This window comes from Gekko japonicus, unplaced genomic scaffold, assembly GCF_001447785.1.
Source record: "Gekko japonicus isolate JY-2015 unplaced genomic scaffold, Gekko_japonicus_V1.1 scaffold200, whole genome shotgun sequence".
Lineage (NCBI taxonomy): Eukaryota > Metazoa > Chordata > Lepidosauria > Squamata > Gekkonidae > Gekko > Gekko japonicus.
The window spans coordinates 175,361-186,749 of NW_015160214.1; the positions used below are offsets into that span (position 1 = coordinate 175,361).

At 46.8% G+C, this 11,389-nt stretch overlaps 1 protein-coding gene across 1 annotated transcript in view; it reads right to left on the reverse strand.

Moving 5' to 3' along the window:
• Positions 1-4,081, reverse strand: part of LOC107109626 (neuritin-like) — a 13,170-nt gene extending 9,089 nt beyond the window's left edge. The window contains exons 1-2 of the mRNA XM_015410294.1: positions 4,039-4,081; positions 3,026-3,185 (exon numbers count right to left, since the gene is read on the reverse strand). Coding sequence (XP_015265780.1) covers positions 3,026-3,185; positions 4,039-4,081 — 203 coding nt within the window. The remainder of the gene's footprint in view (positions 1-3,025; positions 3,186-4,038) is intronic.
• Positions 4,082-11,389: the final 7,308 nt, after the last annotated feature.

Here is an 11,389-nt window from a genome sequence, read left to right on the forward strand (position 1 = left end):
TCATTCCTGCTTTTCTAATCTTCTCAATTCTTCTCTTGGGGCCCTTGCTGGTTTATGCACCCCCAAAGCTCCAGCTTTTCCCTTGATTGCTTTCTGCATTTCCTAATTCCTCCCTTGCCCTGTCTCACTCCCACATATTCATTCATCAAACTTTAAATGACAACCATTTACTCTCAGCAAATTCTTCATTTCTTTCTTTTCCCTCCTGTTCACTTTTAATCAGTCCCCCTCTGCCCAGACGGGCTCCAGGCTGGACTTCAAGAGCCTTGGACGCTCGGCTCCTTTATCAGTTCTGATTAGATTACTAATAAACAAATGGCTGCATACACCTGAACCTCACATCCTTCACATGAATGAATCCTTCCCAGCACTGAAGTTGTCTGCACTTGTGTCAAATTGGATTGCTTTAAGCTTACCGGCTCTCTGATCAATTCATGTTGTTAACTAATAGTGTCATTAATTAATATATACTATGCACTTCTATATATTAATATATACAATGCACTTCATATAGGGCTGCGGTGGCTCAAGTGGTTAAGATGCTGAACTGCAGACCGGAAGGTTGGTAATTCAGCAGATCGCGACCCGAGTGCTGCATGATGGAGCAAGCTCCCGTCTCTGGCCCCAGCTCCTGCCAACCTAGCAGTTCAAAAGCAAGAAACTGCAAGTAGAGAAATAGGGACCGCTTCGGTGGGAAGGTAACAGTGTTCCGTGCACCTCGGCGTCTAGTCATGCTGGCCACATGACCATGGCAATGTCTTTGGACAGTGCCGGCTCTTCGGCTTGGAAACGGAGATGAGCACCAGACCCTAGAGTCGGATTTGAGTGGCTTTCGAGCAAGGGAAACCTTTACCATTACCTATGCACTTCATATATTGTAACATTCCCCCAGCAGTGCTTGTAGCATTCCCCCAGGAGTGCTTATGTTGGCAGTTTGAAAGGCAAAGGACTAAGAGAGAGGCTGAAACCCATCCAGAGAATCCAGGAGGGAGATGAAGAAACCAGCCTCCCAGGTACAAGACTACATTCCCACAAACAAAGCTGTAGTGATTATGGTATAATGATTAGTGTGCTGGGCTTGGCCCAGGGAGATATGGATTTAAATCCTCACTTACTGTGATGCTTGTGGGGAACTTTAGCTAGCCATTTTCTAGCAAAACCTACCTCACAAGGTTGTTGTGAAGATGGATTGAGACAATTTTCTTTGGGGGACTCTCATCACAGCCTATACATCAATACACAGGGAAGGCCTCTGTTTCAGATTTGAAAATTTACCTCAGAATTCAGAGTCTGAGTGCTGTAAATTTGTTGGTCTCTCTGGGTGTTTTGGAAGGCATTGCATATGACACCTTATACATTGTCAAACACTATTGAATACAAAACACTGCTTCGTGCTACGGATCAAACGCTATCAGCTATTAAACTTCCTTACAAGCAGGGTTGGGCTGAGGGGAAGATGACCCAAGCAACTTCCTGGGGCACTGGGCTTTGAGGTGCCTGTCACGGGCGCTCTGCTTAAAAAATCAAATCCGGAAACCAGTCATATAACCTGAGCGAACTGATCTTCCTTGATAAAGCAGGCAGTGCCATTTAAAACTGGCCCATCCAGTGCTGGTGCCCAGTTCAATCTCTTGATGATGGTATGGTTTGTTTTCAAAATTAAAATGCTGCTGCAAGATTAGAAGAAAACAATGTTTTCTTGCTGACCTATGGCATGAATAAATACAGATCTGAAGTCATGAAGTTGCATTCTACGGAGTCAGAACATTAATCTATCAAAGTTGGTTTCATCTACTCTGTATGGCAGTGGCTTTCCAGGCCAAGCTCTTTCCACAGGGGCAGAGGCAGGGGCCATGGCTCAGGGGCAGAGCATCAGCTGGGCATGCAGAAGGTTCCAGGTTCAACCCAGGCATCTCCAGTTAGTCGTAGGTGGTGTGGAAAGTCCTCTGCCTGAGACTCTGGAGAGCCGCTGCGAGTCTAAGTAGACAATACTCAACACTGATGGACCAATAGTCTGATTCAGTAGAAGGCAGCTTCATGTGTCTTTACATCACCCAACGACCTGATCTTTTGAACTGGAGATGCCAGAGATTGAACCTGGGACCTACTGCATGAGATTCTCTGGCGCAGTCCCTTCCCTAGTTTATAGATCCTAGTGTGGAAATATACTATGTGACAGGGCTAAATCAGGAGGAAGAGGGGGAGGGGGAGGAAAGAACTGGTTTTATACCCCGCTTTTTACTCCCCAAAGGTAGTCTCAGAGTGACTTACCATCACCTTCCCTTCCTCTCCCCACAACAAGCACCTTGTGAGCAGTGTTCCCTCTAAGCTGAGTTTGTGTGAGCTAGCTCACAGTTCTTTAGCCTCTGGCTCACACATTTTTGTCTTAGCTCGGGAAGGATGGCTCCAGAGCAAACTAATTTATGCAGCAGCCCAATCGCTTGCTCACAACTTTAATGCCAGTGGCTCACAAAGTAGAATTTTTGCTCACGAGACTCCACAGCTTGGAGGGAACATTGCTTGTGAGGTAGGTGGGGCTCAGAGAGTTCTGAGAGAGCTGTGACTGACCCAAGGTCACCCAGCTGGCTGCATATGAAGGAGTGGGGAAACCCGGTTCTCCAGATTAGAGTCATGAAGTCGTGAAATAGGCTGGAAATCTGATTCTTAAAAATAAGGTGAAGAAGTGGAGGGTGCTGGGGATGCTGATGGCACTCCTGGCCTAGGGTGCCATTTGATCTAGAGCCAGCCTGGCTTGCATCTCACCTGTCATGTACAGCCAAATAATATTGCATGCTAGCCATCCTAGTCCTGTTGTACACAAAATGGCTCTTGTATGTCAGCCACCATATACCATCAAATATTGAAAGCAACCCTCATGGAATGTCATACACAGATCAAATATTAGGGGAGAAATAAGAAAAGATTCCGCATCAGACGTTTTGGGAGTGTATTTGTTTCTGCTCCTGTTCTAGCATGAACACATGGCAGATGAGCATGGTGGTGGTTACAAGCACATGTCACTCACCCACAGACAGTGCGCAGCTCCTGGGCCTGGGTCCTTTCATCTTCATCCTCTTCCTCTTCGAAGCCAGCCATGTTTTCCCCTAGTCTTAAGATGCAGTCAGAGAAGCCTTGGTAAATGTTTTCACATGGAGTTTCTGCAGCCAAAGACTTGAGCAGAGAAGCTGTAAATGGAAATAGGATTCATGTAACTTGCTGATGGAAAATCTCTGAGCAGCTTCATCACCAGATTCCCTAGGGGGTCATACAAGGCCAAAGTTGGTTCCCGGTTCCTTATCTGCTTGCGGGTCGTGTATATTTACCAAAGAGCCAGTGCAACGTCATCAACATTACAGACCTGTTCCCCACTTAGCCATCAAGTTCACTGGGCAGCCAATCACGTTTCTGAGTCAAAGCTGCCTCACAACGTTGTTGTGAAGATAAAATGGGGGGGGGGGGTGTTCACTGTCTCCAACTCCAGAAAAGAAGAGCAGGATAACGATGTGGTTAGTAAATATAAATGTGGGTGAATTCAGCTCAATAATTCATTGCCCCAGTTTGCAAAGAGCCTCACCTATTTAGCCCCACATCTCCCACCCCCAGGATTTCCTGGGCCTTTAACAGAGATGCTTGAGATGGAAAAATTCAGTGGGAGAAGTTTTCCCCATCCTTTAATGTCCATATTGGGGAGGGGGGGGAGACTCACTAAAGTTGAGACTGCTGGTAGCTGTTAACGACACAGTACTCCTGCCAGGGGAAAAGTTGGCAACCCCACATATGGCAATCAACCCCCCCCCCCCATCAAAGCAGAAAGAAGAGAGAATATGGCATATTATTGATAAGAGACGAGCGTTATAGAGAAGGTTAAAATCTGCAAGGGGGAACTAGCCATTTGGGCCCTAGAAACTTTGCTACTGCCGACTTTCCCCTGGGATGAAACCCTGGCTGGGGGGCACCAGCCTGACCCCCCTGGAGCACCCCGCCCAGCCGAGCCGTCCGAAAGGCTCCTCCCCTGGGGGTCGCCTGGCTCGCACTTACCCAGCGCCAGGAGCAGCAGCGCCGTGCCCGGTCCCTGGGCCATCCTGCTCAGGGGTTCAGGCGGGACTCCACCCCCCTCCGCCAGCCCATTTCTCTGAACAGGGCAGGCGCCTCGCCAGCTCCCCTCTCTGCTCCGGACGGGCAACGAAGCGCAGGCGAGCCGTCGGGTAAGCTCGAGGGAAGAGATCGACGACGACGGGTCTGGCGTCCCCAGGAGTCCACGCAGCTTGGGCGGGGGCGCTCCTCTCTCGGGTCCCCTGGCCCCGGGGGGGGGGGGGGGGGCGGTTCTCTGCCTAGTTGCGCCTCCGCGTTCCTTTCCAGCTCCGCGGAGCGTGTCTGCGCCACGAAGAAGGTGGTTCAGTCCAGGGAGGAGTCGCCGGACTCGGGCAGAACCAGGTGTTTCTGTGGCAGATGGGCGAGGTGCTACGGGGGTGTCCTTGCAGGAGTAAAGAAGAATGTGACGGGTGGGGAGGGAACCCTGGATCAAGCAGGGCTCGTACACGAAACGTGCGCTTCTAAGCCAGATCCGTGCAGTTCTCAGGGGGATTCTGTGCAGCTCCGAATCAGATGAAGAAAGAAGATCAAGAGAAACCAAGTGTCTGTTCAACAAACCAACTGAAGTTTCCGGGCACTTCTCAAGGACTTGTCGCAGGGTGCCTTTTCTGTAGTGACCCCATGACGTGGAATGCCCTCTCTAGAGAGACGCATTTTAAAAAGTATACTAAGGGCAGCATGCGTTGTTTTTGTTGTTTTTAAATAAGTGTAGAAGTGCGCTAGTGCTTGGATTTTCTGGTGGGAAAGATTCGTGCAATTGCACTATTTGGGAGACAAAAAACTGCATATATTTACCCTCTCAGATGCACCCATAACAGTTGAGGGAGAGGGGAAGGGAGGATTGTCACACTGTGCTATTCTGCAGCAGCACTGTGCATGTTGTGTGTGGTTTTTTTTTAAGGGGGTGGAGGAGAATCGTTATGTCACAAGGGCAGCATCGAAGAGTGGCTACAATCCGCATCTTGTGTGAAAGGGAAACCGTGGCTAATAACAGGGCAAAACCACATTAGCCTGTGTTGTGTGGAATCTCCACTGCAAGCACAAATTGCCCAACAATCGCACTGGCAGCACGACCACCACAGAAAACATGGAAGCATTTGCATATTTTCTCCCATGTATGCTGCTGCTTATAAATGTCACAGAATGTGACTCTAAGCAACAAAGCATATGCACTCTCACAAAGGAAGATTTACAGCGGTGTTATAGTGGTATATGCTGTGTGCACAACTGAGGATCATACATCACGTTGCAGTTCTAAAATTGTCTTCAGGAAAACCTTTGCACTCGAGGCTTTGAAAGATGGAGAACTGGGGCACATTCTTCAAACCACTGGCCTTCCTTAGTTTATTTTGGCCACGGTCCAGCTAAAGTTGAGCTGTTTCAGACTCCATTGATCTTGTTGGAAGAGATTTGTTTAAACATGTGCTTAAAATCAATGGTATTGAGAGCCAGTTTGGTGTAGTGGTTAAATGTGCGGACTCTAATCCGGGAGAACCGGGTTTGACTCCCCACTCCTCCACTTGCAGCTGCTGGATGACCTTGGGCAAGCCATAGTTCTGTCAGAGCTGTCCTTGAAAGAGCAGTTTCTGTCAGAGCTCTCTCAGCCCCACCCACCTCACAGGGTGTCTGTTGTGGGGAGGGGAAGGGAAAGGAGTTTGTAAGCCGCTCTGAGACTCGAAGTGAAGGGTGGGGTATAAATCCAATCTCTTTTCTTCTTCTTAAAAGTGCTTACCTTTGGTTAGGTTGTGTCCTTTGACTGCTCTTTTTGCCCTCATAATCAGGGTTGGCTAACTTAAAGCATGATACCGATGACTGAAAAAAGTACAGCTTCACACAGCCCATCATTCATTTATGGATTAATGGGATTTCTTAACTCATGGATCTACTGGAATGATAGTAGATTTCTTCTTCTTGTGGAGTATGACTTTCTCACCTCCCGTATCCCACTGCAGCCTCCCCCCCCCCCAATGTTGCTCATGAGGGTCTCCTGTCCCCCAGTAGGAGCATTGGGGGACATTTTTTGCTTAAGTTGGATGGGGAGGCAAGAAAGCCATACTCCATGGGCAGAAATCTTTCCATCCAAGGAAATGCTCCAGTGTATCCAAGCCACAGTATACATTCGTGGAGGAGAGGTCTGTCATGGGCTTGATGCTATAAATGGAAATTCGTTGGAGTTTCAAGTTGCTACACTTCAGTCATTACAGAGTTAAATGTTGTTTGTCAGGAAACAGGATGTTGTGTTACATAATGTATTCCACGGCGGGAAAGTTTGAGGGAGTTGCTTAGTCTAATGAAGTGACCTGTAGCCTTTGTATTGGTCAGCTAACAACTTGTTTGTGGAAATGCTTTGATCTAGCATTAATGTATTCACAAGCTTTTATGGCCCTTTGTGTGAAGCACAGGAAGCGCTCTCTTGTAGCCGCTGAGTAGATGGGAAGATGTAGCCGTTAGTGAGTAGAGCTGAAAAGTAACTGTAAGCATGTAATCTTGTGTTTTATTTCTTTTTATCCAAAGTACCCTACCCATGTTTTGTTTTGTAGTAAAGATATTTTCTTTTAACTAGTGTGACTCTTGTGTTTGCAAAACGACCATCGATCTCGAATCTCAGAATCCCTAACAAAATTTCATGTTCAGTGACATGGCACTTACCTCTGAATACAAAATGCTGGGGACCCATAACTACTGTCCTGCTTGTAGTCTTCTCATATGCATCTGCTTGACTGTTGTGGGAAACAAGATGCTGGACTAGATGGGCCTTGGTGAGATCCAACAAGGTTCTTTTTATGGTCTTATTAATAGAATTCCTAATCTTCTTATTGAGAGTAGGCTTAAAAGAAGTGATTGGGAGGACTGTAGAGATGGCAGAACTAGGGTGTGGTGGAACTATTCCAGATTAATTAAACCAGAAGTTTTTTTTAAAGTATGTTGCAGTGATTGCACATTCTGCGTAAGAGCATTAAGTCAAGGATTATTTCTACAGCCGGAGATCTTGAACTTCCTCCTCTCCTTTTCATACATAGTGGTTCCTTCTGAAGTAGTGTTGGCAGTTGTTGTTGTTTTAATTGGCCCCTAATTCCTGTGGTTCTGACTGCTTGATCTGATGAAACTGGCAGGAGATAAATACATTCTGTGGCTTCTCCATGTAGGAAGAAGCTTCATTTGCTCATTTCTGAGCTGCTCCTAAAAGCTCAAGACCTTGCCAAGATAGTGTTTTCCTGATCAGCTGGCAATTCTGTTCTGAGTTTGCTTTCGCATGAAGCATTTTGAGGTGCTTGGGGTCTGTGTACGGCTGCTTTTGTGACATCTCCCACCTGTGTGTGGGAGAGAAACCAATTGTACATTCCATACACAGAAGGTTTTATGACTGCATTGCACAAGGGAGGTACATAAAAAGCACTTTAGTCTCTGACGTGAAAACAGAAACTTTGGCTCCCCAATAGCAATTTCCACATCAGTAGAAAGCAGGACAGCAATAGGAAGCCACCTCTGCTTCTCACTTGCCTTTAAAATAGGGTTGCCAGGTCCCCCCCCCCGGCCACTGGTGGGGATGGGGGTATAGGGTAGCCAGAGCCAGGCTGGGAAACCCCTGGAGATTTGGAGGTGAAGCCTGGGGGGGACAGGGACCTCAGAGGGGTACCATGCCACAGAGTCCCCCTTCCAAAGCAGCCATTTTCTCCAGGGGAACTGATCTCTGTAGTCTGAAGATGAGATGGAGTTCTGGGGGTTCCCCAGGTCCCACCTGGCAGCTGGCATCCCTACTTAAAAACCCCTTGGTGGGGTCACTACAAGTTGACTGCGACTTGATGGCACTCACAGAGAGAGAGAGAGCAGGGAGACTTTGGGCAGTTTTGCGATACCTATTTGTTACATAACATATTTAACATAAGGGGAGCGGTGGCACAGGGGATTTATCCTCTGGTTAAACATCTGAGCTGAACAGGACTGCTGTCAGTTTGAGCCCCGCACTGGTGTGAGCTACCAGCCGTGTCCCTAGCTCGCCATCCACCCAGCAGTTTGAAAGCTTCAGTGAGTAGATAAAATGGGTACCATTCCTTAGAGAGGGTGGGCACACTTAACCCCCTGTTGGGAAAGTGTTAGCCGACAAATGGAAGGTCCGCGCGTAAGATCAAAAGCAGAGAGAGAAATCTACGCAGCATCAAAAAAGCCTGCAATGGGCCATTCCGGCCAGACGGTGGCAGTGGTGCGCTGCGCCTGAGAAAAATGCTGACGACATCAAGCGACGCCGACTAAAGAATGCTGCCAGAACACGTCTGATGCTTACAGCTGACTAAACTCCCTGTCGACTGCGAAGTGTGTGTGATTAAAAATGATATATGTTGTCCTCCCTTACCTCCATCATTGTTAGTCCCGTGTCAACACATGAGTAACTGTAAATCGCTCAGAGCCAGCAGCTCTGCAAGGATTGAGCGATCAATAAATTGAAAGTATTATTATTATTATTATTATTATTATTATTATTATTATTATTATTAGTCAGACCATTGGTCTATGAAGATCAGTGTTGCCTACTTTGACTGACTGCAGCTAACTGGGATCTCAAGTGGAGGTCTTTCCTATCACTTATCATTTGATCTTCTGAGGTGCCAGGGATTGAACCTGAGGCCTTCTGCATGCAAAGCAGGTGTTCTACCACTGAACCATCACCCCCATATGTTGTCACTGAATATATATGTTGACAATGGAGGAGGAGGATGCAAGCAGCCAGGCAAATGATGAAAGCAGCATCAGTTCTCCAAAGCAAACCGTGTGCCCTTAGCATCCCTCCAACACCATATCTCTTTGTAAGTCTGCTGCAAATCTCAAACTGGATTCTTCTTTGGTGGCTAGATTGCAACTTGAAACAGCTCCAGCTTCAAATCTGAGCTCTGTCGAGAGGGAAAAAAAAATCTGAGCTGTCTCACCGTCAACAGTACTGAGCGGATATTGGCAAAACTCAGCCTGCTATCAGAGCTCATTAGCTATCAATCAGGTCTTTCTAAAATAGATGGTTGTCTGTTGTCGAAGGCTTTCACATCCGGAGTTCATTAGCTGCTGTAGATTTTCCGAGTTGTGTGGCTGCGTGTGACCACGGCCACACAACCTGGAAAATCTACAGCAACAGATGGTGGTCTCTCCACTCAAAACAGCATTCCTACTCATGGTACCTTGGCAGAGCAAAAATTTAGCACCATCTGCTGGATATTTCTTATAGCTTCAGCGGAAAAAACCCTGGTCACTATACTATTAGTTGTTTTTCACAGTATACTCTGAAGCACTCTTGTCACTGCTCTGGTAAAGGGGGTGCAGTAGCAAGCATTAGGACACAAAGGACTAGAATCACATGCTAATGAGATAAGAATTCCACAGAATGTATCCAGCAAAGCAATGTTTTAACCAGGGATCCTCAACCTTCATGAAACTCTAGGAAAAGCTGGAGGCAGTAGGGAAAAAAGGAAGGCCCAACATGAAACGGCCCTCCGTTTGCAAGACCTGAGAAAGGCTGTTAATTACAGGACGTTTTGGAGGTCATTAATCCATGGGGTTGCCAGAAGTCGGAAGCAACTTGACAGCTCGTAACACACACAGTGGGTGCCCCCACAAAATGGCTGCTGTGCTGTGAGAAGCAGGACCAATCATGAAATGACTGTCGATGGAAGGGCAATTACAGAATGCTGGGAGATTCCAAGCCAAGCATCCACCTGTGATAGGGGCAGCTATTTCTGTAAGGGTGCTCCCTGCAGACACCCCCACCCACCCCCGGTAACCTCTTATCGCAGTGGTGCTGTTTTCTAGAGTCTTCTGAAGAACCTCCTATTCCAACTTGGTGAAGGATAGCCTTTGCTTTGGGGAAGAGGTATTTTGGAGAAGAAGCAAGTGGGTGCCAGAAAACACATTGATGGGGTCTACTGCTTTTATATCTGTTATTTTTACCCTACCTTTCGACCCAAGAGCCCCCCAGAGCTGCTCACAGTAGCTAAGACAGGATAAAATAGACAGTGGAAATCCTATATCATTCAAACCATTGTACCTAGATGAGCTCCCTGTACATGTATGAATTCCGTTCCTTCTGCTTCTGCCTTCTTTCTGAGCCCTCTCTCATGGGGAGGTTTGTTGGAAAGGTGGTCCTTTCTTTTCTTTTCTTTTTTTAAAGTACCCGAGGGTACACTTTTATTATTTTTTCCATAATACAGACATACATACAAACAACCCCCAACTACCCCCCACAACATATAACCTATAACAAGAGACTTTATTATTTCTTCTGCTTATTAAATTTCTAAATTCATTATCTATTTTACATGAAAGGTGGTCCTTTCGAGTGCATTCTCAGCCGTAGCTCTGATGTTCTGCAACAGGTTACAGGTAGAAGTAATCTTATTACTATTTGCATTCAAAAGAGCTTGTAAGAACATGCCACGCTTCCAAAAGCCTCCAGACAGAATTGTAGAAGATTTGATAGCTGCCTTGTACAAAACATGAATGCAGATTCTGAACTGTAGCTTCTCCACTGGAATTGTTGCATTGTCTTTTATAGCTTCAATTGTCATGCGTATGTAAGCACATTATTGTGAATCAGCTTTGGCCCACTATTGGGCAAGAAGCAGCACCAAAATAGTTGAAATAAAGGAATAAATTGAAAATCGGGGGGGGGGGCAGGCTGCCCATTTGTTACTGGACTTAGTTTAAGGTATCGACTATCCCATACAAAGCCCTTTGTGGTCTTGGCCGCTTGTATTTTTGGAACTGCCTCCTTCCCTATGCTCTGCCATGACGACTTTGCTTCTGTCCGCAGGGGCTTCTGTGTGTGCCAACCTGCAAATGGGCAAAATCAACAACTGCCCGTACATGTGCATTCTCCATTGTGGCTCCCACCTTGTGGAATGGCCTGCCCAAAGCCGTCAGGAAAACATCCACTCTCCTGACCTTCCACAAACTATGCAAAACTAAACTATTCAAGAGGGCTTTTCTGCACAGGTAATAGGTTTGCACTGTACAAAATGGTTCCTAAACTTACTTGGATAAATTATTGAGACTGTGGTCTATAGTACTGCGGATAGCTTATGGTACGTATACCTTTGCCAGCCTCCAGGTGGCAGCTGGAGATCTCCTGGGATTACAACTGAGCCCCAGGCAACAGAGATCAGTTCACCCAAGGAAATGGCCACTTTGGAAGGTGGATTGTATGGCACTATACAATGGCCATACAATGGAACAATGGAAATGGCCACTTTGGAAGGTGGATTGTATGGCACTATATCCTATTGAAGTCCCTCCCCTCCACAAACCCCGTCCTCCT